General features: G+C 38.1%; 1 protein-coding gene across 2 annotated transcripts in view; it reads right to left on the bottom strand.

Moving 5' to 3' along the window:
* Window positions 1–16,335: 16,335 nt before the first annotated feature.
* Window positions 16,336–27,851, bottom strand: part of STAM2 (signal transducing adaptor molecule 2) — a 55,050-nt gene continuing 43,534 nt past the window's right edge. For both annotated transcript variants that reach the window (XM_057745438.1, XM_057745439.1), the window contains exons 12-14: window positions 23,382–23,535; window positions 20,402–20,571; window positions 16,336–18,961 (exon numbers count right to left, since the gene is read on the bottom strand). In XM_057745438.1, coding sequence (XP_057601421.1) covers window positions 18,730–18,961; window positions 20,402–20,571; window positions 23,382–23,535 — 556 coding nt within the window. In that variant the 3' untranslated portion in view covers window positions 16,336–18,729. The remainder of the gene's footprint in view (window positions 18,962–20,401; window positions 20,572–23,381; window positions 23,536–27,851) is intronic.

The raw sequence follows: 27,851 nt of genomic DNA on the forward strand, positions 1-27,851 counted from the left end.
GGGACACCCTGAAGAAATGGCTGATTCTAGGAGTGGGGCAAGAAATAGGTAAGGTAAGCCTGGAGCATCTTCAAGTGCCAGAAAGTAAAGCAGTGCTAAAAAAAATGATTGGGGCACAGGAGCAAATTGAAAGAGCTCCCAAAGGCCAAAGCTGGAACAATTTGAACAATAAATAAAATAGTATTGGAATATATCCTAACGTATAAAATAAATACACATGAGCTCATAGTGATAAAAATAAATGACTGAATAAATAAACAGAAGAGACAAACATCCCATGCGAAAGAATTCCAAATATTCTATTAGATACTCCACCTTTCAAGGAGGGAAGCACAGCCGCCCTTCCTTCAGTGTGGGCTGCTCATAGTGATTTCCTTCCAAAGAGTGCTTTGGTGAATGGATTGGGAAGGAGAAGTGGAGAAACCTGACAAACACTACCTCAGCCAGGTGTTCGAGATCAACATCAATGATGATCAGGATGACAGTACATACCACTAATATCATGTGAGAAGAAAGGCACTTTACCTTTGGGGCCTTCAAAACCCCAGTCTAAGCATGAGGAAAATGTCATGCAAATCTTGATTGAGGGCCAGTCTACAAAATATATGACTGGTACTCCTCAAAAATGTCAAGGTCATCAAACACAAGGAAAGTCCAAGAAACTGTCACAGCCAAAAGGAGCCTGAGGGGATGTGATGACTAAATGGCATGTGGTATCCTGGATGGGATCCTGGGACAGCAAAAGGACATGAGTGGTACAGATCAACTGGTTTGCAAGGCAGAAATAGAGACACAGATGTAGAGAATAAACATAGACACCAAGGGGGAAAAGCGGGAGGGTGGGGGGGGTGGGGGGTGGTTGGGGTGGGATGAATTGGGAGATTGGGATTGCCAGATATACATTACTAATAAGAAAAAAAATCAAACTGTACACCTTAAATATATGCAGTTTATTGTATGTTAATTATATCTCAATAAAAGTTCTTAAAAAAAGGACATGAGGCAAAAGGTATGGAAATCTGAATCAAGTATGGATTTCAGTTAATAATAATGTATCAATATTGGTTTTAATGGTAACAGATGCACCATAGTAACATAAGATGTTTGTAATAGGGAAAATTAGGAGTAGAACACTCTGTACTATCTTCACAATTTTTATGTAAATCTAAATTATCCCATTTATTTTTTTTTTTTTTTTTTTTTTTTATTTTTTTTTATTTTTTTTTTATTATTTTATTTTATTTTTTTTGGGGGTACACCAGGTTCAATCAATTGTTTTTTTTACACATATCCCCATATTCCCTCCCTTCCTTGACGCCCCCCCCTCGATTCCCCCCCACCCTCCCTGCCCCAGTCCTCTAAGGCATCTTCCATCCTCGAGTTGGACTCCCTTTGTTATACAACAACTTCCCACTGACTATTTTACAGGTGGTAGTATATATATGTCTGTACTACTCTCCCGCTTCTTCTCAGTTTCCCCTTCACCCCCCGCCCCCTCCCATACCTCGAGTTCTCCAGTCCATTCTCTGTATCTGCTTCCCTGTTCTTGTCACTGAGTTCATCAGTACCATTTTTATATTCCGTATATGTGAGTTAGCATACAATATTTGTCTTTCTCTTTCTGACTTACTTCACTCTGTATGACAGATTGTAGTTCTATCCACCTCATTGCATATAGCTCCATCTCATCCCTTTTTATAGCTGAGTAATATTCCATTGTATATATATGCCACATCTTCTGTATCCATTCATTTGTTGATGGGCATTTAGGTTGCTTCCATGTCCTGGCTATTGTAAAGAGTGCTGCAATAAACATGATGGTACAAGTTTCTTTTGGGATTATGGTTTTCTTTGGGTATATGCCCAGGAGTGGGATGACTGGATCATATGGTAGTTCTATTTGTAGTTTTTTAAGGAACCTCCAAATTGTTTTCCATAGTGGCTGTACCAACTTACAGTCCCACCAACAATGCAGGAGAGTTCCCTTTTCTCCACACCCTCTCCAACATTTGTTGTTTCCAGACTTTGTGATGATGGCCATTCTGATTGGTGTGAGGTGATACCTCATTGTGGCTTTGACTTGCATTTCTCTGATGATGAGTGATGTTGAGCATCTTTTCATGTGTTTGTTGGCCATCTGTATGTCTTCTTTGGAGAAATGTCTATTTAGGTCTTCTGCCCATTTGTGGATTGGGTTATTTGCTTTTTTGGTATGAAGCTGCATGAGCTGCTTGTATATTTTGGAGGTTAATCCTTTGTCCGTTGTTTCATAGGCAATTATTTTTTCCCATTCTGAGGGTTGCCTTTTAGTCTTGTTTATGGTTTCTTTTGCTGTGCAAAAGCTTTTAAGTTTCATGAGGTCCCATTCGTTTATTCTTGATTTTATTTCCATGATTCTAGGAGGTGGGTCAAAAAGGATGTTGCTTTGATGTATGTCAAAGAGTGTTCTGCCTATGTTTTCCTCTAGGAGTTTGATAGTGTCTGGCCTTACATGTAGGTCTTTAATCCATTTGGAGTTTATTTTTGTGTATGGTGTTAGGAAGTGTTCTAATTTCATTCTTTTACATGTTGCTGTCCAATTCTCCCAGCACCACTTATTGAAGAGGCTGTCTTTTTTCCATTGTATACTCGTGCCTCCTTTGTCAAAGATAAGGTGCCCATATGTGTTTGGGCTTACTTCTGAGTTCTCTATTCTGTTCCATTGATCTTCCTTTCTATTTTTGTGCCAGTACCATACTGTCTTGATCACTATGGCCTTGTAGTATAGTTTGAAGTCAGGAAGCCTGATTCCACCCACTCCATTTTTCCTTCTCAAGATTGCTTTGGCTATTCGGGGTCTTTTGCGTTTCCATACAAATCGTAAGATTTCTTGCTCTAGTTCTGTGAAAAATGCCATTGGTAATCTGATCGGGATTGCATTAAATCTGTAAATTGCTTTGGGTAGTACAGTCATTTTCACGATGTTGATTCTTCCAATCCAGGAACATGGTATATCCCTCCATCTGTTTATGTCATCTTTGATTTCTTTCATCAATGTCTTAAAGTTTTCTGCATACAGATCTTTTGCCTCCTTAGGCAGGTTTATTCCTAGGTATTTTATTCTTTTGGTTGCAATGGTGAATGGGAGAGTTTCCTTAATTTCTCTTTCTGCTCTTCCGTTGTTCGTGTATAGGAATGCAAGAGATTTCTGTGCATTAATTTTGTATCCTGCTACTTTACTAAACTCATCAATGAGTGCTAGCAGTTTTCTGGTAGAGTCTTTAGGGTTTTCTATATATAGTATCATGTCATCTGCAAAGAGTGATAATTTTACTTCTTCTTTTCCAATTTGGATTCCTTTAATTTCTTTTTCTTCTCTGATTGCTGTGGCTAACACTTCCAAAACTATGTTGAATAACAGTGGTGAGAGTGGACACCCTTGTCTTGTTCCTGTTCTTAGAGGGAATTCTTCCAGTTTTTCTCCATTGAGAACAATGTTGGCTTTTGGTTTGTCATATATGGCTTTTATGATGTTGAGGTAATTTCCTTCTATGCCCATTTTCTGGAGAGCTTTTATCATAAATGGATGTTGAACTTTGTCAAAAGCTTTTTCTGCATCTATTGAAATGATCATATGGTTTTTATCCTTCAATTTGTTGATATGATGTATCACGTTGATTGATTTGCGTATATTGAAGAATCCTTGCATCCCAGGGATAAACCCCACTTGATCGTGGTGTATGATTTTTTTAATGTGCTGTTGCAGTCTGTTTGCTAGTATTTTGTTGAGGATTTTTGCATCTATATTCATCAGTGATATTGGTCTGTAGTTTTCTTTTTTTGTGACATCTTTGCCTGGTTTTGGTATCAGGGTGATGGTAGCCTCATAGAATGAGTTTGGGAGTGCTCCGCCTTCTGCAATATTTTGGAAGAGTTTGAGAAGGATAGGTGTTAACTCTTCTCGAAATGTTTGATAGAATTCGCCTGTGAATCCATCTGGTCCTGGGCTTTTGTGTGTTGGGAGATTTTTAATCACTGCCTCAATTTCTGTACTTGTGATTGGTCTGTTCATGGTTTCTATTTCTTCCTGGTTCAGTCTTGGAAGATTGTATTTTTCTAAGAATGTATCCATTTCTTCCAGGTTATCCAATTGATTGGCATATAGTTGCTTGTAGTAGTCTCTCATGATGTTTTGTATTTCTGAGGTGTCCGTTGTGACTTCTCCTTTTTCATTTCTAATTCTGTTGATTTGCATCTTCTCCCTTTTTTTCTTGATGAGTCTGGCTAATGGTTTATCAATTTTGTTAATCTTCTCAAAGAACCAGCTTTTAGTTTTATTGATTTTTCTTATGGTTTCTTTCCTTTCTTTTTCATTTATTTCTGCTCTGATCTTTATGATTTCTTTCCTTCTGCTCATTTTGGGGTTTCTTTGTTCTTCTTTCTCTAGTTGTTTGAGGTGTAAGGTTAGGTTGTTTATTCGATCATTTTCTTGTTTCTTAAGGTAGGACTGTATTGCTATAAACTTCCCTCTTAGAACTGCTTTTGCTGCGTCCCATAGGTTTTGGGTTGTTGTGTTTTCGTTGTCATTTGTTTCTAGATACTTTTTGATTTCCTCTTTGATTTCTGTAGTGATTCCTTGGTTGTTTAATAGTGAATTGTTTAGCCTCCATGTGTTTGTATTTTTTGCAGTTTTTTTCCTGTAATTGATATCTAGTCTCATGGCATTGTGGTCTGAGAAGATGCTTGATATGATTTCAATTTTCTTGAATTTGCTGAGGTTTGATTTGTGACCCAGGATGTGATCTATCCTGGAAAATGTTCCGTGTGCACTTGAGAAGAAAGTGTAGTCTGTCGTTTTTGGATGGAATGTCCTATAAATATCAATGAAGTCGAGATGGTCTAATGTGTCATTTAAAGCTTGTGTGTCTTTATTTATTTTCTGTTTGGATGATCTGTCCATTGATGTAAGTGGGGTGTTCAAGTCTCCCACTATAATTGTGTTACTGTCGATGTCCCCTTTTATAGCTGTTAGCATTTGCCTTATGTATTGAGGTGCTCCTATATTGGGGGCATAGATATTTACCATTGTGATATGTTCTTCTTGGATGGATCCCTTGATCATTATGTAGTGCCCTTCCTTGTCTCTTTTAATAGTCTTTACTTTCAAGTCTAATTTGTCTGATATGAGTATTGCTACTCCAGCTTTCTTTTGACTTCCATTTGCATGGAATATCTTTTTCCATCCCTTCACTTTCAGTCTATATGTATCCCTTGGTCTGAAGTGGGTTTCTTGTAGGCAGCATATAGAAGGGTCTTGTTTTTGTATCCATTCAGCCAGTCTGTGTCTTTTGGTTGGAGCATTTAATCCATTTACATTTAAAGTGATTATTGACATGTGTGTTCCAATTACCATTTTCTTAATTGTTTTGGGTTTGTATTTGTAGGTGTTTTCCTTTTCTTGTGTTTCCTACTTAGAGAAGTTCCTTTAGCACTTGTTGTAAGGCTGGTTTGGTGGTGCTGAATTCTCTTAACTTTTGCTTGTCTGGAAAGCTTTTGATTTCTCCCTCAAATCTGAATGAGATTCTTGCTGGGTAAAGTATTCTTGGCTGTAGGTTTCTCTCTTTCAGGACTTTCAGTATATCCTGCCATTCCCTTCTGGCCTGCAGAGTTTCTGTAGAAAGGTCAGCTGTTATCCTGATGGGTTTTCCCTTATATGTTGTTTGTTGCTTTTCTCTTGCTGCTTTTAATATTTTTTCTTTGTGTTGAATTGTCGTTAGTTTGATTAATATGTGTCTTGGTGTATTTCTCCTTGGGTTTATTCTGTATGGGACTCTCTGTGCTTCTTGGACTTGGTTCATTATTTCCTTTCCCATGTTGGGGAAGTTTTCCACTAGAACCTCTTCAAATATTTTCACAGACCCTTTCTTGTTTTCTTCTTCTTCTGGGATGCCTATAATTCGAATGTTGGTACGTTTAAGGTTATCACTGAGGTCTCTGAGGCTGTCTTCTAGTCTTTTTATTTTTTTATCTTTTTCCTGCTCTGTGGCGTTTATTTCTTCCATTCTATCTTCCAACTCACTTATTCGTTCTTCTGCCTCAGTCATTCTGCTGGTTAGAGCATCTAGAGTATTTTTAATTTCAGTTATTTTGTTATCCATTGCTGTTTGTTTTTCTGAGTTCTTATGAACTGTTTCTTGTACTTTCTCTAATTTGTTATCGAGATTTTGTATCATTTTTACTATCATTACTCTAAATTCTTTTTCAGGCATTTTTCCTATTTCCTCCTCATTTATTTGGTCTTGTGGGTTTTTTTCCTGCTCCTTTGCCTGCATGGTGTTTCTTTGTTTCCTCATGGTTGTCCAAGCTTTTGGGGTTGCTTGTCCTGGTGATAGAGGTGTTTATAGAAGACTGTCCAAGCCTCAGACTAATGTCCAAGTATTGGATTAGACGAATATTCAGTCTAGGAAACACATACATGTATAAGACACACAATTATTGAATCCGTTAGGACATAAGGCTCTAGAAAGACCTGACAGAACCCCAGTGTGCTATCAGATATTCAGAGAGAAACCCAGCAGAAATTGACAACTGAAACAGAACGAATCAGAGACAAAAGCAAAAGCAAACAAACAACAAATAACACCCTACACATACAAACATCAATCCAGGGAGATTTTGTAAGCTAGGATCAAATATAGAAAAGAGCTGGAGTACCACCAGAGAGAATGGAGATTCTCAGAATGTAATTAGACAACTGTACTAAGAACTAAGATAAAGACAAAAGCCTAATATTAATACCAAGGCAGTGCATCATCTGGAGAATAGAGCAAGGAGTCTGAGCAGACCGATAGTGTTGCTTATAAGTATGTTAAGATAAAATACACTTAAAATGGCTGGAAGAAAGGGGAACAGAAGAGCGTAATGTGGTTGGAAATATGCAAAGAAAAAGAAAGGAATAGAAGTGTATAAAAGAAAGGGATGAAAGGAAAGTATGAAAGATATTTTGTCCGTACTACCAAAAACTTAGCTAGATATAGAAGTATTTTAAAAGGCAAAAAAAAAAAAAAAAAAAAAAAAAAAAAAAAGAGTGAAAAATATCCTTATAAAATTATGTTGTAAAACTTGTAGATCCCTTAGGGCTAAGATCGTATTTAATAAATCAAAAAAAAAAAAAAAAGAGAAAGGAAAAAAAAAAAAAAGAAAAAAAAATCCAGAACTGATCCCCGAATGGACCAGTTCAATAGGTATTGATACTACTATTTCTGTTTCCTTAGCGTCTCAGCTGTAAGTGTCCTTTTCCTTGCCTTGGGTTTTTTTTTTTTTTTGCGTTATTCTGTGACCAGCAGAGGTTCCTTTATTGTTCGTCTGTAAGCCTCGGTGTGTGGGGAGGGAGAGGGTGCAATAGTGGCTCCTTCTCCTGGGAGGGAGTGAGCAGTGGCGCACTGTTGCTTCAGTCAGGCTTGGAGGTGCCTGTTGCATAGAGCGCTGGTGGCTCAGGCGTACACAGAAAGTCTTAGAGTTGGGCCTCTCTCGGGGTTTTTTCTTTTTGTTTTTGATGCTGGTTTGTTTTTTTTTTTTCTCTCGGCAGCCTCCCTGCTGCTGGCGTTGCAAGGAGTTTTAATCTAGCCCCGCCCGAGCGCCTGAGGGTACTTGTTATCCCTGAGCGCCTTATGTGGCCCCGCAGGGCGTCTCTCCGCTGCCTGTTGCAGAGGCGCAGAAAGAGAGGGAGAGGCTATGCGCGCGGCTCCTCCCCGCCGCCCGGGAGCCTGCAGCCTCCAGCCGCCATCATGGCCGGGCAGCTCTCAGGGATCGGCACTCCTCTCCGCGGACCTCCTCCCTCCTGTCCTCTCGGTCCGTCACCCTACCGGCAACAATGTTTCTCCCCCTGAACCAGCTCTCCGGTTCCCACGCTCCCGCTCCTGGACCCTCCGTTCAGCCGCGGATCGATGTCTCGGTCCGGGAACGCTGAGCTGCGCTGCGGACCCTCCGTATGTTTCTCACTCCCTCCCGTCTGCCACAGCTCCGCCGCTTCACCCTCTTTGAGCCCTCGTAGATGCCTCCCTACCGGCTATGTCAGGTTCTCCGCAGCCCTTTCCGGTGTCCGAGGCCGTCTGCTGGTGTTCAGCTGGTTCTCTGTGGGAATGACTGCCTCCTTCCGTGCATTCCCAATGCATCTGTGGAGAGGGATGCACTCCACGTCTCTCTACTTCGCCGCCATCTTTTTCTCCCCATTTATTTTTAAAAAAGTCTAAAATTTCATAGCTGGAAGGGAATTTAGTAACCATCTAGAACAAACACCACTTTTAGCAAATTAGGCATCTGAGCTCAGGAGAACGACTGGCTCAAGAGCAAGTGACCACTCTTACACTCTGCTTTCCCTCCTAAAATATTCAATGCTGCTGAATCACTTTTTCAGCTACAAATACTCTTAATAAACTTTATTGTCACTTAATAAATACATTTTGCAAAGTTCTTCCTACAGTTGAAATCCTGTCTGAGGCGCTGTTAAAAAAAAATGACATAAATTAAATCACAGCACACTTTGTCTAGGGTCCATGCATCTAGGAGAATATTGTTTGTAGGAGTTAAGCTAGGAGCATACAAAATCACAACAGTAGCACATGTGCTCAATTGTATTTATAGGTTTGTGTAATTAACATTTTACATTTATGTCATAACAATTGCAGTGTAAATTTTCTGAGTTTTTGTCTTGGGAGGGTCTACTTTGTCTTGTTCTAAAGAATTTCTCCAGAATTACCTCTTCTCCTCCCCCTCTCCCCTAATGCTCTGGTTCAAACTTTGAAAATCTGTTCAAATGTCACATAAAGCCATGGACCTTCAGGATATGAAAGATTGTAATAGTTTCAGAAATTGGAAAAAAATCCACTTTCTTAACCCTAAAAAAGCTTATATGCTATAAAACCCAGTGAAAATGCTATTCTCTGGGTACAATTTTTTTTTTCCCTCTGGGTACAATTTTAAAGGGTACAAATGATTCGGATGGTAATGGAAGTAAATATTTTAAATTTAACATTGAAGTATAATTACTGTGAAGATGACTCACACATCTTATAAGTGGGGAATTATATTGAGATGCTATTAGCTAATTTAAGTTTTTAACTATTTCTTTCACCAGGCATATTTGTCATCTTTGCTTTGGTAACAAACAACCCTAAAATCTTAGTGGTGTTGTAACACCATGGAGCCCATGGTTCTGGTCCAGCAGGTGGCTCTGTTCCTCTTGTCTTCCTATTCCCCAGCCCAGGCTAAAGAAGCAGCCCCAAGCCAAGACATACTAGCTCTGAAGAGGGTAGAAACAGAGAGCTACAGGAATTTTGTGATGCCTCTTTAAGCTGCTGCTTTGATGTGGGCATTTTTTGCATCTGCTTATATCCCATTGGCCAATGCATGACATACAACCAATACTGAAATCACTGAATGGAGACATATTACTCCAGAAGTCAAGAGCGTGGGCAAATATGTACAAGCCCCTTCTAGGAGGGGGGCAAGAGTAAAAAACTACAAACAATACAACCCTCCACCTGAAGGATAACTTACTGAAGTAAACAGGTGTAAAATCTGATCACCTCTATCCTTCATCATCTTCATTCTGCCATTTTTGAGTGGTTGTCATAAAGCTAGTTCTTTGTATAACGTTGAAAGGAAGTATTCTTCTAAAAGTTCGAGTTAAGGTGCTGAATGATGTTAATTAAATTCCAAATAATATTCAAATACTAGTTTTCCCACTTTTCTGTCCCCGGTGAAGAACTTGGGCTTAAAGAGATTCAAAGTTGGCAGAGAACGTGAATGAATCTCTAGCAGTGGTTCATAACCAGTATAAACATGTAAGCCTGGGACATGCAAGTGGAATATCCCATATTGTTAGGACCATTACATAGAATTTGCTTTTTCCTTAATCCCCATATCCTCTTGCTATGTCCCTTGTGAATGTCACCTGCCCAAATTATCTGACTGTGACCTTTCAACCTTCTAGGTGACTCTTTATTTATTTTTCATAACCACTCACTCCTCCTCCAGCCCATAGCAAGGGTCTGTGATGTACTATTTCCTGCCATGAGTCAGAAAGAAATGTTCACTGTGCTTCTGCTCTGCTGTAATCCCTGGGCTCAGACTGGAGAAAAGGAGTGTGCTATTCTGGAGTATCCATGAGTGTTACTTGGTGAGCAATGGAGACACTAAGTTTTTGTTTGTTTTTTTGTTGCTATTGTTGTTTTAAGAGCTATTGGTCTTCTTGGGACTTCCCTGGTGGTCCAGTGGTTAAGACCCTCAATCCCTGGCCAGGAAACTAAGATGCTGCATGCCACATGGGTGTGCCCCCCCCCCAAAAAAGCTATTGGCCTTCTTGACAATGAGACAGCACCCTAGCCCCCTTTGTCTCTTGATAATTAAAATAATGCCATATTCCCTGGATTCTAAGACAACTTGGAGTTTAAGATGCATCATTGGTTGAATAGCTTTAAGGGAATAAAATGAAATCCCACAATACGTGCCCATCCACTATAAAATAAACATGATTTCACACGTTAAAATGGAATGATTATGATACACAACAAGCACAAGGATAAGAAAAGGTTGAAGAAAACTCACATTTACTGAATGCCAGGCATTGTGAGGTGCTATGCAGCTCTCTGCTAAATTCAACTTTTATTCTTCATTCCATATTGTATGTGCCTACGCTAGGCCCTGGGCATACACCAATGAGTGAAACACAACTCCACGTTCTGAAGAATTTTGTACATCTAGTGGGGGGTAGGAATGCTTTCAGATGCAAACAGCAAAACCCTACCAACAGTAACCTAGACAAATAGGGTTAACAACAGAAAAAGATGTTTTTTTTCACATATGAAGAAGTCCAGAGGAAAATAGTCTAGAACTGGTATAGCTCTCGAAGGTGCCATCAAAGCCAGGTATCTTTCACCTCCCTGAGCCATCATAACTTTCTTCCTCACGGCCATAATGTGGTTGCTTTATCTCTTAACATCGCATTTGCCTCATAAGCCAGAAGGGGAAACAGCCAAAAGCCTTTCCTTTCCAAGTTGTTTCTTTCATCCTAGAAAGCCCTCCCCAGGAACTTTGACCTATATCTCATTGACTAAAACCGTGTCATTAGGTCGCCCATGGCTGCAAAGGAGTCTGGGAAGGCAAGTGCTATTACCTTGTTTACTGATTTCCATATCGAGGAATATTAATAAGATGGATGGAAATGCACAATGAATGAGTCAAATTATAGTATCTGACACATAGACAGATTCATATGACACAGATCATTTCAATGCAACGTGGCAACTAGTATAAGAGAGTTACAAGATGCTACCCACAGAAGTGCAGCAAGGTCTGGGAGCCAGAATCAGTGAAATTTGGGCTGACACTTAAAAAAAAGACAATTTATTAGGTGATCAAAAGCATTTCACGCAGAGAAAAACAATAGGGCCAAACACAGGCACAAAAGAGCAAAATTAGCACCTGAGGAATTTTGGGCTTGGGGGTTGGAATCTAGCACGTATGTGAGAAAGTGGAAGAGGTCAGAAGGACTGACAAGGGTGAAATCATGAAGACCCTACCTAATATGTGATTTTTAAAGAGTTTGGCCCTTACTGAGAATGTAACAGAACTCCAAGCTTAGGTTGAACGATTTTTCTCAGCAACTTTGGTTCTTGGAGAAACCAGCCTATGTTATGTGGACGCTGGGTCCCCAGGCTTTGACGCAGAACTACTCTCCTAGTTCAAATCAGTCTCAGCTAGTTGTCACCTGCTGTCTTCCTCAGAGTAATTCCTTGAAATTCACTGTTTTCTACTGAGCAAATACGGAACCCTGTCACAGTCTCAGAAAGTCTGTTTGCATCAAACTCTGGTCTCACCAGCCCACCCGTGTGACAGACCTAATTGTTCTTCAAGGTACACAGTAAGTAGATCCAGCCGCTTGTATGCTCTTCTTTACATGAGCAGTCTCACAACTGAAGGCATTTTAGACCCATGTGGGCCCTTTGGGACCCCATCAATCTCAGTGATTTGTGGGAAAGAAAGGTATTACCTGACAACCTTAACATACAAATAATTTCTAGGTAATAGTCACACTAGTGTAGTGGGGAAAGGGCACGTACGTAAGCATCAGATAGACTGGTTCATAATGCCAACTTTGCCACTTAACTAGCTGTGTGACCTTGTGAAGATAATTTAACCTCTTTGCCTACCTAATGAGGAGGCAATGACAATGTATATGAAAATGGTTTTCAATCAAGTCAACGTGCAACATCTGATGTTATACAACCAGCTAGTGCATGGTGAAGCCACAAACAACTCAGCCTTGGAAATTCAGTTCTTGGCATCCCCAGCATATAGTAGCTATGTGATTATATTAATTAATTAATTAACTAATGCTCATAAACCTGTCATTTTTTCACCTGTTTCAAAACAGTCAGAAGGGACAGGAGCAGCTTAAAGCTTTAATCTCCATCTCCACTTCCAGGGCCTTCTCTTGTCTCTGCGGAGGTTAAAAAAAAGTCCCAGTTTTAATAATCAAGTCAGATATAAATATATTAATTCTAGCCTTTATTGACTAAAAACCATGGTATGCTTGTATTAGAGAATCTGAACAAGAGTTTATTTGACCATGGGACAGCAACAGAGCAATTTGAATCTGAATTTATTTACCAGGCACACAAACAGTAACACCAGGTTGTAAACACACGTGGACAGGCCTGTCTCTGTGGCAGGTACTACAGAACGGCTCCCACTACATTCATTTCCAGTCATCTCCCTTGCCTTCCCTGTATAGAGGCTGGAAAGCAAACTACTTTCCCAGACTCACTTGCTGTTAAGGGTAGCCTTTTGACACAGTTTTGACCAAAGACATGCAGGTGAAAATCCCTGGGGGAGGGTTTCCCAGGAAAGAAATATGATAAAGATTATTTTTGTCTGGGGTTCTATGCCCCACTTTAAAAATTTAGACAATGAACTTTTCACAACACTTGTTTGACGTTACTTGGAGGGAAAAAAAAATTATGTGACAGCTAAAAACCACCTCTACATTGACACCCAACATGTCTGTTCATGGGCTATCTGTTCACTGCTGGGAGCTATATCCTGACAAGATAGCACTGACTCCCCTTCAGGTATGTGACAGAAGTGATCAGATGAGGACAAGGCTGACACCTTTTAGAACTGCAAACTGTACGGCTATGCAGTTGATGCATAAGGGCTTAGAATCTAGAACTGACTACCATTAGAATATGTTATAGCAGTGTCAGAAAGGAGCTGGTGAAAGAACAGTCTCTTCAACAAATAGTGTTGGGACAACTGGATACCCATATGCAAAAGAATCAAGTTGGAGTCCTACCTCACATCATGTACAAAAATTAAATCAACGTGGATAAATGACCTAATTGTAACAGTTAAAACCATAAAACTCTTAGAAGAAAACAGGAGAAAATCTTCATGGCCTTGGATTTAGTAATGAACTCTCAGACATGACACCAAAAGCACAAGCAACAAAAGAAATAATAGATACAAAGAACTCCATCAAAATTAAAAACTTTTGTGCATCAAAGAACATCATCAAGAAATTGAAAAGAAAATCCACAGAATGAAAGAAACTAGATCCAAGTCTTCTATTATTAAGTCTAGTATCTATAATATATAAAGAATTCTTACAACTCAATAACAAACAATCCAATTAAAAAATGGGCATAGGGCTCACATAGATATTTTTCCAAAGAAGATATACAAATGGCCAAGCACATGAAAAGATGCTCAATGTCATTAGTAATTAGGGAAACACAAATATAAACCAGAATGAGGTACCACCTCACATCTACCAGGATAGCTATAACTTTTTAAAATAGGAAATAAGCGTTGGTGAGGATGTAGAGAAATTGGAACCCTCATGTACTGTTGGTGGGGGCGTGGAAGTTTGGCAGTTCCTCAAAAAATTAAATATAGAATTACCACATGACCCAATAGTTCCACTTTAATAAAAACTAAATTTATTTATTTATTGGCTGCATTGGCTCTTCGTTGCTGCACACGGGCTTCCTCTAGTTGCAGCAACAGGGTGTGCAGGCTTCTCAGGGTGGTGGCATCTCTTGTGGAGCAAGGGCTCTAGGTGCATGGGCTTCAGTAATGGTGGCACATGGGCTGTTGCTCTGCAGCATGTGGGATCTTCCCGGCCCAGGGATCGAACCCATGTCCCCTGCATTGGCAGGCAGATTCTTAACCACTGTGCCACCAGGTAAGTCCGTCCACTCTTATGTATAGATCCAAAAGCACTGAAAATTGGTACTCAAATAACATGTACACACATGTCCCTAGCAGTACTATTTACCATAGCAAAAAGGTGGAAACAGGCCAAATATCCATCAACAGATGAATGAATAAACTGTGGTATATGAACCTCATACACTATGGTATGTGGAGATGCACCTCAAAAACTTAATGCTAAATGAAAAGAGAGAGACACAAAAGGTCTAATTGGGAGTGGTGGTTGTACAACATTGTAAATGTACTAAATGCCACTGTTCATTTATTTCAAAATGGCTAATTTTATGTTTTATGATTTCACCTCAATTTTCTTTTTTTTTTTAAGGTAGCAGGCTTCCTAGACCACATGTAAATTAGTAGTGGTCACTGACTTGCTGCAAAGGTATTGGAAAGTCTTTCTTTTCCTCATTAGTATATTAAATGGTATAAAATAAAAACAACTCCATTCTTCAGTAGCCTTTCTGGAGAATATCCAGTGCAGTCTTCTGGTTTCTTCTTCTGTGCCTGTTTGTCTTTGAACATTTCTCCTTTCATTCAATACCCTCTACTCAAGATGGGTAGAAGAGTGAAGAGTAAATGTATAAGCTTACAATCTTGTTAACACCTCTGGCATGAAGAAAGCAATTATTGAAATGTAGATTTAAAAAAAAAATCACTAAAAATGGGATTATGAGATTATCAGGGGTCTTAGTTTCATTTATCCATGCAATTTCATTACAGTTTGGAAAAGATAATAAAAGACTGCTACTGGACTACAAACATTTGTCTCAGAACTCTTGTGACAATTTTAACCAATCTTGTAAAAGTTCAGAATGCTTTGGTATTCAGATTTCACTGTATACTTTTATCCAAGTTCATTAGTTTCCCAGTGCTGCCATAACAAAGTACCTCAAACATAGTGGCTTAAAACATTAATTTCTTCTACGTTTTAGAGACTAGACATTTGAAATCAAGCTGTTAGCAGGGCCATGTTCCCTCTGCAGTCTCTAGGGAAGAATCTTTCCTTGCCTCCTTCAGCTCTGGTGGCTCCAGGCAGTCCCTGACTTGTTGCAGAATAATTCCAGTCTCTGCCTCCATTTTCACATGACTTGCTCACTGTCTCTCTCTTTTTATAAGGACACCTGTCATTGGATTCAGAGCCACCCTAAATCCAGGATGATCTCATCTCAAGATCCTTACCTAATTACATCTGCAGACTTTTCCAAATAAGGTCACATTCTGACATTCTGGGTGAACGTGAATTTTCGGAGGACACTATTCATCTTGCTACTCTACATAAGCAACCTAATTTCTCTTTTTCACACAATTAGGTTTTTTAAAAGTGCAAACTCAAATTTGGCTTGGTAAAATTAGAATAATTCTTCTGCAGAAAACATTATTTAAAAAATAAATTTTTAATCTTCAAAAGAAACAAATTAACAACAAAAAATATCAAATCCCTAGAAATGAGTCCTCCCTTTACCTCTTGACTAAAATTGATGTAAGTAAATAAGAAAAATGCCTTTTCACAGAAACAAAACAAGACAGATTGGTGCTATATTAAATTTATTACTTACAAAAATAACTTCAGCTTTCTCATCTTAATGACAATTCAATAAACCCTCTCTCCTAGAAGGGGCTTTGATACTTAAAATTTTTACTACGAAAAACTTGCTTTTTTAAATGTAAATCATAATTTTTTTTAACATCTAAAATCAATTTTTAAAAAATTTGGATAATGAAACGTCATAACTTCAGAAATATACAGTGAAATTTGTTATATAGTCAAGTGTCAACTCCTAGTTGATAAATGTTATACTTATTTAATGTTCAGGTAATTTTATAAACAAATTACCAAATTACAAAGACAATTACTGGTAGACCATACATTTTCCAAACTATAAGAGCATATCCCACCCTCCATATAATTTAACATCCAGGGGAAATTTTTCCTACATTGGTGAAAATTAATTTTATTATAAATTTTCAGGAACTCTTTCTAATGTACCAAGATATCATATGAAAAAGCAGAAGTTATTTTTATTTTTTATAAAACAGTAAGTATGAATCTAATGTAGAAATCTGATGTTAGACAATTCCTCTGGCAGAAAACATTTAATTAGAAACAGGTCTTAAATACAATCCAAAAGATCATGAAAAAGAAAAATAACAACCCTGTATTTCTTATTAACACCAAAAATATCATCTCAGTACACAGATTTAATAACATTTTTATACTATCAACAATCTGCCACACAAAATTCACTACAGGATGGCAAAATAAAATTATTTTTAATTTAAAAGGGAGAAGAAACTTCTGGATGTATAAAATTTCACAGATAAATGTCAATATACACTATATACACGTTGCACTGTTATATCACTCCACAACTACAGTAGGTGAACTTACATGGCAGATCCCGATTTAGTGGGTGTACAGTATTTATTCTAGTTCAGACTTATGCAGAATTAAGCTTTTACAACTCAGATCACAATTATACATGAATTATTTACACAAACATTAAAATAACTGTTTATTAAATATTGTTTTGGGGAAAAACATAAGATTTTCCATATATATGCAAACATTAATTATTATCAAGAGCAGCTTTGTAAATGTTTTTTATGTTTTGTTTTCTTTAAAGAATAGAAGATTCATTTCCAAAAAAGTAAGGTGCCATTTTAGAATTTTTTATAAGTATATAACTGAATTCACATGGGAGGAAAATACTGGATAAAAAACAGAACAGAGACATGAAAGATTAAGTTTCTTTCCAGTTACTTGTATCTGAAATAAGGCAATGACAGAAATTGGGCTTTCAAATAATACTGCTTGTTTTTCCCTTTAAATGTAGACCAGGTAGTATATATAAGACTATTTTGTTCCAGGATACAGTTTCTCTGAAAAAGTAACATTTTATGATCATATTTCTGTAACTAGATAAATGACAAAAATTTCCAGAGCACTATCTTCCAATGGATTCTTAGTAGAAAGATTAAGGGCTTTAAAAAACAATATAGAAATCTTGCTTCCATGCAAGTAAACTTTTTTTTTTTTTGGCAGCTTGTAGGATCTTAGTTCCCCGACCAGGGATCAAACCTGGGTCTCAGCAGGGAAAGTGCCAAGTTCTAACCACTGGACCACCAGGGAATTCCTGCAAGTTAACTTTTTAAAAACTAAACTTACGTCCATTGCTTTTCCCAGTCTAAATTCCATGTATCTGTAAGCATATGTATTTGTATGTTGTGCTATCTACAAAGTTGGTAGATGATGCAGCAGTGTGCAAATTTTTAGGAAAGAAAACAATCCCTATTGGTTTGCTACCTAACTCCTAAAGTATGTGGAATCTATTAGCACTATAAACTCACTTAAAACTCACTTCAGGAAAATTGTCTTGATGGCTTCCCTATAAATCCGCTGCCTGTTATTATTCCACAGGCTCAGGATTACTTCTGAAAGGAATGGCCAAAATTTTCAACAGTCTGGCATACCAATGGTACTCAAATCACCTCTTTAAAGGAACAACACATCAATAAAAACACACATCATGCACACTTGGTATACAACACATCAAATTATTAGGAATGTCTCATATCTCTAATTCACATATACTCTGTAAAAAGGAAATGCAGCATCTCTGCAAACCACGCTACAGGAAAACAAAACAAAAAACAAACAAACAGACCATACCTTCATTAGAGAATGGTCAAAATCACTTGAAAAGATCAAAGTGGCAATTCTAAATGCCAAAGACCCTTGTAGGAAAAGAAATTTTTTTCCAGGGAATGGAAATGTTTTGTGGGGCATTCCTCAGCCCACTGTTAGCATGACTGGGGGAATGGCTAAAGGCTTTATCACACGCCTGCATTTACATGGTCTTCATTGATAACAACAGAAAACGTTTCTGTTCCTCCCAAAGTTCTCTTGCTTCTGTAGACAATTATATGCTAATTATTATTCAACACATCACTGAGAGTAAAACTGAGAGTACTGCAAACACAACTGCAATTTAAAGGAAATATGTAGGGAAGCTAAATGCTCACACAAAAACATGTTCGCCTTTTAAAATAATGGTGTGTGGGAAACTGGAAAAAAAAAAGCAGACAAAAAGTACTTAAAGGTTTCAGTGCTCTCCCAATTATCATGATACCTTAGGGGTATGGTCATTTATTTATACACGCCTATCTCATGTTGTTTAGTGTCATAAGGCTACTTATTGGTTGTCCAGATTTGTGTAGAGAGATCTGAAAGTAAGAAAAAACTAACTGGAAGCAACTTGAAGCTGCCTCTCATCAAAAGTTTGACTTCAAACAAGTTGGGACTGAAAAAAACCTTTTATGGCCTCAGAGTGAGATATGTTTTTGTGCTTTATTTATTCATGGGCCCTTTGAGCTGAGAAAAAATTTTTTTCTTCTTTTAATATTTTCAGATTAGAATCACAAGGATTGAGTCGTACACTTATGAAGGCTTTCAAGAAAATGCTTGGTTTGTTTTTAAAGGAGAGGTTGCTGCTGATGGTAATTTGTTTGCTGCTGTGCAACTGAATGAGCTGGAACTGCCACCGGAAAGCCTGCCAACTGCGGCAAATTGGAAGTAGTGTTGTGGTAAGATGACATATCCACAGACATCCCCACCTGCTGTGTGTAAGCAGCAGCACCAGTAGCTGATTGGAGGTTAGAGTTCTGGTTCATATAAGTAGGATTGGAAACAGTGTCTTGTCCAGTGCTACAAACAAAATTTAAAAAAAAAAACCACATTTACTTTGCATTATCTACGTTATAGTCAGAGATCAATCATCATGAGAAAATAAAACTGTCTTTTCCATCTTTTTAAGTTTATATACCTCTACTGTTCCAATTATGATTTAACTACTCCAGCTATTCAACATTGTTAATGTAATTTTTACATCTGGGAAGAAGAAAGTACTTAAAAAGAAGTAAAATACAGGATTATAAGGCCTATCTAATTTTGTTTTCTCCAAACTCTCTCATGGAAAACATTTAGAAATCTTTTGAGGAGATGAAAATTGTTTCTGACACTGGTGTCCTTGGCCAGCTTCAGTGAGAACAAAACCCCAGCTCAAGTGCACCCTTGGCTCATTTTCTCCCCTCCCTCTTCTCTCAATCAGCACAGAGATGACCACTCTTCCTCACTCACTCTTTGTACTTTCCTTTGGTAGCGCACTTTCAAAGCTGTCCCTGATAGCTTAACCTGATTCCCTACATAAAAATAATAAAGGCAGGGAGAATATGCAAACCATGTAGGGTCCTGAATCTACCCTCAAAACAGTCCTGACCTATAGTTTACTTATTAACATTATACGAAAACAAAACACCCCCAAAACCCCATTAAGTTGAAAAGTCACACCAAATTGTAGGACTTCTATTTGTTCCTGTAATTGCTATAGCATATCTTTTAAAAAATATGATTTTTAATTGCACCAAATACACTGCTTCAATATAGAATTCATGTCTACACTCCTCCAGTTTTTCTCTCTGTAATTCCTAGGGTCATCCAGGTTAACAAAATTTTTACATTTTAACTGAATTAAACACCAATACAAACAGATCTATTTAATTTCCAGATAATATCTAAAATTTATACTCATGGAATTTAAGAGTGGGAAGAGACCTGACAGATCATTACACATGACTATACTGAATGAACATTTTGTGTGGTTAAGCAAAGTTAACAGAAGGCAAGATGTAAACATGTTTTTCAGAATAGAAGTGTTAGTATAAAAAATGAGACTACAAATTCCACAGCTCAAACACACTTCTCTTTAAGAGTCAAAGTAACAAAAGTTTTCTGATTTTTAGGAGTACATGCTCCTAAAATATGTCTGGGACTACTTTACTAGGGTGATTACAGCACCGTGCTAAGTATATCACTGGCTTGGCTCCTGTAAGGGACAGTTAGCTTTATTTTGTCCGAGGGACCCGGATAATAAGCCAGATCTGGGCACCATCTCAGTATGGGTTACAAAACTAAGATGGCAGCATTCTGATTTCATGGGATCTTTAATGGGCAGTTTTATAACTTCATCTCAACAGCAAAAGAAGGCACTATTATTATGAAGAGAAGGGCCTAATTATTCTCATTCTGAAAGTCTGTGAAAATCTAATGTGTATAATTACAAAATTAACATAGCTCCCAAAAACTTACCTTAAGTACGAAGTTTGAGCAGGCTGTGTTGTCACTGAGGAATTCACATTTGGAGGCAGCGATCGCAGTGGACCAATTTGATCTGGTCCTAGGCTGTAGCTTTGGGCAACAGTGACTTGGTGAATACCTTGACCCATATAGTTTGCACCATGTGGTTGAACTGGATATGTCTATTAACCAAAGAGAAAAAGTTGACTCATTGATCTCCCAAACAGCTACCTAGCAATACATTTAAAACTTTAAAAGACTTAATTGAGGATTTCCTAGGTGGCGCAGTGGGTAAGAATCCACCTGCAAATGCAGGGGACATGGGTTCAATCCCTGCTCCAGGAAGATACCACATGCCGCAGAGCAACTAAGCCCGTGCGTCACAACTATCGAGCCTGCGCTCTAGAGCTCGTGAGCCACAACTATTGAGCCCATGTGCTGCAACTAATGAAGCCCACACGCCTAGAGCCCGTGCTCTGCAACAAGAGAGGCCACCGCAATGGGAAGCCTACGCACCACAACGAAGAGTAGCCCCCGCTTGCTGCAACTAGAGAAAGCCTGTGTGCAGCAACGAAGACGCAACACAACCAATAAAATGAATAAACAAATAAATAAATTTATAAAGACTTAATTGAAATAAAATGTTATTCTTTGAGGAGCAATCTAATTCTACCGATCTATCCACACTAGTTTAAAAAGTGGAGTGCTTCCAACTCACAGTGCCAACTCTATGGAAATTTATGATTTACTTGCTTGTTCTTTTATCTTGCAGGGGGTTGAAAGGAAGGGAGGTGGTGTATTTTTAAGTAACAGGTTGGAATCCATCCAGGTTGCCTATTACTAAGTCACATGTCTTGCTGAAGAGGCAGAGAAAACTATATACTCCCTTGAAGGACAGTACAGCATCACTTCAAGTCACCATCAGAGAGGTGACCTTCTTCACCCCCATCTCAGGGTGACTTATTCAACTTCTTCTTAAGAATTAAACTTAAAAGTTGAAGAATAAATGGTATTAAGGCAGAGTGCAGACCCTCTCTGGCAATGCCTCCTTCATCCTGCCTGCAGGCCAGATGGGACAAAAGGAAAGATGAACTATTGGTAAAGGAGATGTATCCTTAAGAAATAGCAAAATGGTCCAAGTCTCTGTGGATATTTATATGTGCCCTACTTAATTTCCAGGGTAACATCTCTTTAAGGACAGGATTTACCCACCTGCTTACCAAATATGGCATTCAAAACAAGCCATGTTTAATAAATATCAATTGCTCCAGTTTTAACTGAGCTTTTTTTTAAAATTAATTTTTACTGGAGTACAGTAATTTACTGTTGTATTTACAATGTTGTATTAGTTTCTGCTGTACAGCAAAGTGAATCAGTTATACATTTACATATATCTACTCTTTTTTAGCTTCTATTCCTATATAGGTCATTACAGAGTATTAAGTAGAGTTCCCTGTGCTATTCAATAGGTTCTACTTAGTTATCTATTTTATATATAGTAGTGTGTATATGTCAATTCCAATCTCCCAATTTATCCCTCTCCCCTACCCTTTCCCCCTTGGTAACCATAAGTTTTAAACTAAGCTATTTTTAAAGCAAAGACCAATGACATGAAAATTTAGAATCCTAGAGATGCCAAATCAACTACTACATTAATAAATACAGTCATATTACCTCCTTAGCAGACATATAACAGCCCACTGACAACAGGCTGAGACAGTGTGAGTGGACCTCTTGTGCAGGTTAGGATTCCTGAGTGGTGGGCCTTCACAGATGCAACTAATGGTATATTACTCTAAATTTTTCTAGTATGAACTTTTTTTTTAAAATTAGAATAGGAACTTTGAATATTTCAAATGTTATTATGCATGAATAGTATAGATAGCATTATGTGAAGAATCAAACTAGACAGAAAGTTAGCTTTTTAAAGAAAGGAGTTATGCTTAGCAAAACACAGATTGTAAATAGTATGTACCTAAACACAAAAACCTGACATAGGAATGATAAATAACCCTTTACAGAAACACATAAAGTAAATACAACATACAGTCCTATAACACAACGGAGCAGACATTTCTATTTTGTTCCATGTTCAGAGCAGCAACAGCAAGCTCTTTGAAAACAGAGGCAATAATGAATAAACTCCAGCTGTCTTTTGCACCCAGAAATCCTTTCTATCCTCATATATAATGACTCTTTCATCATTTTCAAAAGTCTGGGGCATGGCATATTTGATAAATGCATCTTGTCTGATGTGACAGTTACCATAGTAACTATTCTCTTTTTTACTTAACAATTATGTTGTGTGAAGTCATCTAAATTATGCATCCACATTCAATCTTTTCTCCTTGGTGTCTCCTTCACACACTTCTTTACATACCAGTTTTTGTAAATTAACATGAAATTTGTTCATCTAAGCTCATTCTGAATTCAACTGCTGACTAAAATTTGAAAAAGGCTTCAGGATACTGGATATTGATAAAAGCATGATCTGAGGACAAAATGAGTTCTTCAGCGAAGCCTTTTAATAATCACATGAGTCAAAGAAATCAACAGAAATTTAAAAGAAATGTTAAATTTTGCCTGCATCAGTACCTCATCTGGAAAACTTCTGACATACCAGGCACTGCCCTAAATCAAAGGATTGATACTTTATACTTTCATAAAGGATTTATACTTTCATAAAGGACTTATACTTTCATAAAGGATTTATGCTTTATATTTATAAAAGCTTATGAAGAACAGAACTACTTTCATATATTTAATAGTCTTTTCATTATGTTATAAATGAACTAAAGTATATTTGCGAAATGTTAGTGTCTAATTGTCCTAGTGAACACTAATTGTTTAGCCAACATTTTTTGACAAAGATGAATTTTTATAATGTTATTCATGGACCACAGAAATTTTAATACTACGCTTTAAAGCTTTCTTTTCTTAAATTTAAAACTTTTCTTAAATTTTGAAAAATGTCCTCAAAAAACATGCTCACCTGCATTGGAACTCCAGCTGATGAAGGTGGGTAAAGTGCTGGATGATGGATCTTTGAATAGACTGAATAGACAGGTGTTTCATTCATCAACTTGTTATATAGTTCCAGAGCTTCCAAGACTTTTACATTCAATTCAGACAATTCTGAATGCTTCCTAATATAGAAGGAAAGCACTTTAATACTCTTCAAAGTTTTTAAGCATTTTAAGCATATTTTTAATTTTTAGCAACATAAATTATTTTTAAAAATTTACCACGTTTTCTACTCATATTTTAAAAGGTTCTTTATATACTATGAAAAAAATTATTCAAAAAGGGAAAATGGGAGGAGGAATTATTTAATTCATGTACTGTCTAGGCTGATATGACTTCATAATATTAGGGGAACTCCTTTCCACACCACATAAAATGCAATCAATTCATAATTTTGGTGCTAGGAGAATTTTGTTTCTTCTGTTACAGGTCTCTGTTGAAAATTCTATTACAAAGAAGAGTAATTTCTAAATTTAGGAAGAGTCCAAGCCTTAATTAAAAATCTTAGTAGAAGCAGTACACAGGCAAAGCCCAGAGCCTGCTATGAAGTACAAGATGACTGATATAAAAGCACATTCACAAAATCACACATTTTCATTTGCTTATAGTCATGAAAGGATCAAATAAAAAAAATTAATAATTATCCTTGAAAATACAAAGGAAAACAATATATATATATATATAATATATATATATATATATATACTAGTCTCTACAGCTTGTTCGTTGGTTCCTTCTGAAAAAGTGAGTGAAACCAGGTCCAAATAAGAACATCTTCAAATTTGCATCTTCAAATCTGCCCAAGGAACTCCAAAGCAAATCTTCTTGACTTGGTACAGTTTTGCCTCTTACTCTGGGAACAAAGAACTCCCTTTGTAACTGACAAGTTCATAAAAGTTGAACGGCCACTTTATCTGGCCTAAAGCACCCACAAGTCTGTTTATTAAATGTAGCTTTTTAAATACATACAGAGAGAGACTCAAGAGACAAGAGGCAAAAGCAGGCAGCCAGACACAGGGCTACCAGATATATGACCTGGACTGAGTCCTATCAGGACCTGTCACCTTTCCTCTATCACAGACTGTTATGCCTGAAACAAACAAAAACTGCTGTTTCCGCTTTCACATGTGTGACTACAAAGAAGGCCAAACTCTGTTTTCAGAAATACCAGTTGTAAAACACACAGGAAGCTTCAGAAATTCGTGTCCATGCTAACAAACGTGTGACTAAGAATTAACCACAGGCAACTGGTCCACATAACCCACTACACTGATGGAACACCAGGACAACATGGAAGGGCAGGATGACTGTGCACATCTGAGATCATCTTCAAGGATTTGAGACATAATCCCAAAACAACAACAAATTTTTACTAAAGGTGCCCAACACTATCCTGGGATAGAGAAACTAGGTGCAAGGTGTGGTTCTCTCCTTCAGAAAGACTGGAAGCTATTAGGGAGAAAAGGCTAAGAAGGTGAAAAATAGTAAATTATGTAAGACAGCATATAATTGAATGCAAAATTAAATGAAATAGGTAGGGGAGAAGATCAAGATGGTGGAGTAGGAGAATGTGCACTCACTCCCTCTTGCAATAGCACCGGAAGTACAACTAACTGCTGAACCATCATCAACAGAAAGACACTGGAACTCACCAAAAAAGACACCCTACATCCAGAGACAAAGGAGAAGCCACAATGAGACGGTAGGAGGGGCGTGATCGCGTTAAAATCAAATCCCATAAATGCTGGGTGGGTGATTCACAAACTGGAGAACAGTTATACTGCAGAAGTCCACCCACTAAAGTGAAGGTTCTGAGCCCCACATCAGGCTTCCCAACCTGGGAGTCCAGCAACGGGAGGAGGATTCCCCAGAGAATCAGACTCTGAAAGCCAGCGGGATTTGATTGCAGGACCTCCACAAGACTGGGAGAAACAGAGACTCCAATCTTGGAGGGCACACAAAAAGTGTGCTCACCAGGACCCAGGGGGAAAGAGCAGTGACCCCACAGGAGACTGAACCAGACCTACTTGCTGGTGTTGGAGGGCTGCCTGCAGAGGTGGGGGGCAGCTGTGGCTCACCGAGGAGACGGGGCACTGGTGGCAGGGTCTCTGGGAAGTGCTCACGTGAGAGCCCTCCCAAAGTCTGCCATTAGCCCCACCAAAGAGCCTGTAAGCTCCAGTGCTAGGCAGCCTCAAGCCAAACAACCAACAAGGTGGGAACACAGCCCCACCCACTGGCAGACAAGCAGATTAAAGTTTTACTGAGCTCTGCCCACCAAATCGGATTAAAGTCTTACTGAGCTCCGCCCACCCAGCCCTACCCACCATCAGTCCCTCTCATCAGGAAGCACCTAGGAGCCTCCTAGATAGCTTCTGCCGCAAGAGGAGAGACAGCAGTATCAAGCACTATCAGCAGTATTTCAACTTGTGGAACTGAAAACCACTGCCACAGAAACATAGAGAAAATGAAAAGGCAAAAGACTTTGTACCAGATGAAGGGACAAGCTAAAACCCCAGAAAAACAACTAAATGAAGAGGAGATAGGCACCCTTACAGAAAAAGAATTCAGAATAATGATGGAGAAGATGATCCAGGACTTTGAAAAAAGACTGGATGCAAAGATCGAAAAGTTTACCAAAGACCTAGAAGAATTAAAGAGCAAACAGAGATACGCAACACAATAACTGAAATGAAAAATACACTAGAAGGAACCAATAGCAGATTAACTGAGGCAGAAGGGCGAATAAGTGACCTGGAAGACACAATGGTGATCATCACTGATGCAGAAAAGAATAAAGAAAAAAGAATGAAAAGAACTGTAGACAGCCTAAGAGACCTCTGGGACAATGTTAAACACACCAACATTCGCATTCTAGGGGTCCCAGAAGGAGAATGAGAGAGAGAAAGGACCTGAGAAAATACTGGAAGAGATTATAGTTAAAACTTCCCTAACATGGGAAAGGAAATAGTTACCCAAGTCCAGGAAGTGCAGAGAGTCCCAGGCAGGATAAATTCAAGCAGAAACATGCCAAGACATATAGTAGTCAAATTGACAAAAATTAAAGACAGAGAAAAGTTACTAAAAGCAACAAGGGAAAAACGACAAATAACATACAAGGGAACTCCCATAAGGTTAACAGCTGATTTCTCAGCAGAAACTCTGCAAGCCAGAAGAGAGTGGCACGATATATTTGAAGTGATGAAAGGGAAGAACCTACAACCAAGAATACTCTACCCAGCAAGGATCTCATTCAGATTCGATGGGGAAATCAAAAGCTTTACAGACAAGCAACAGCTAAGAGAATTCAGCACCACCAAACCAGTCCTACAACAAATGCTAAAGGAACTTCTCTAAGCAGGAAACATAAAAGAAGAAAAGGACCTACAAAAACAAAAACAAAACAATTAAGAAAATGGTAATAGGAACATACATATCGATAATTACCTTGAATGTAAATGGACTAAAGGCACCAACCAGAAGACACAAACTGGCTGAATGGATACAAAAACAAGACCCATATATATGCTGTCTCGAAGAGACTCACTTCAGACCTAGGCACACATACAGACTGAAAGTGAGGGGATGGAAAAAGATATTTCATGCAAATGGAAATCAAAAGAAAGCTGGAGTAGCAATACTCATATCAGATAAAATAGACTTTAAAATAAAAAATGTTACAAGAGACAAGAAAGGATATTACGTAAAGATCAAGGGATCAATCCAAGAAGAGGAGGTAACAATTATATGCACCCAATATAGAAGCACCACAATACATAAGGCAAATGCTAACAACTCTGAAAGAGGAAATCGACAGTAACACAATCATAGTGGGGGACTTTAACACCCCACTTACACCAATGGACAGATCATCCACACAGAAAATTCATAAGGAAACATAAGCTTTAAATGATACAATAAATCAGCCTGATTTAATAGATATCTATAGGACATTACATGCCAAAACAGCAGATTACACGTTCTTCTCAAGTGCACATGGAACATTCTCCAGGATAGATCACATTTTGGGTCATAAATCAAGCGTTGCTAAATTCAAGAAAATTGAAATTGTATCAAGCGTCTTTCCCGACCACAACGCTATGAGATTAGAAATCAATTACAGGAAAAAAACTGTAAAAAACACAAACACATGGAGGCTAAACAAAACGCTACTAAATAAACAAGAGATCACTGAAGAAATCAAAGAGGAAATCCAAAAATACCTAGAGACAAATGACAATGAAAACACAACGATCCAAAACCTATGGGATGCAGCAAAGGTGTTTCTAAGAGAGAAGTTTATAGCGATACAATCCTACCTCAAGAAACAAGAAAAATCCCAAATAAACAATCTAACCTTACACCTAAAGAAACTAGAGAAAGAAGAGCAAACAAAACCCACAGTTAGTAGACGGAGAGAAATCATAAAGATCAGAGCAGA

This window comes from Hippopotamus amphibius, chromosome 8 (genome assembly GCF_030028045.1).
Source record: "Hippopotamus amphibius kiboko isolate mHipAmp2 chromosome 8, mHipAmp2.hap2, whole genome shotgun sequence".
Taxonomy (NCBI): domain Eukaryota; kingdom Metazoa; phylum Chordata; class Mammalia; order Artiodactyla; family Hippopotamidae; genus Hippopotamus; species Hippopotamus amphibius.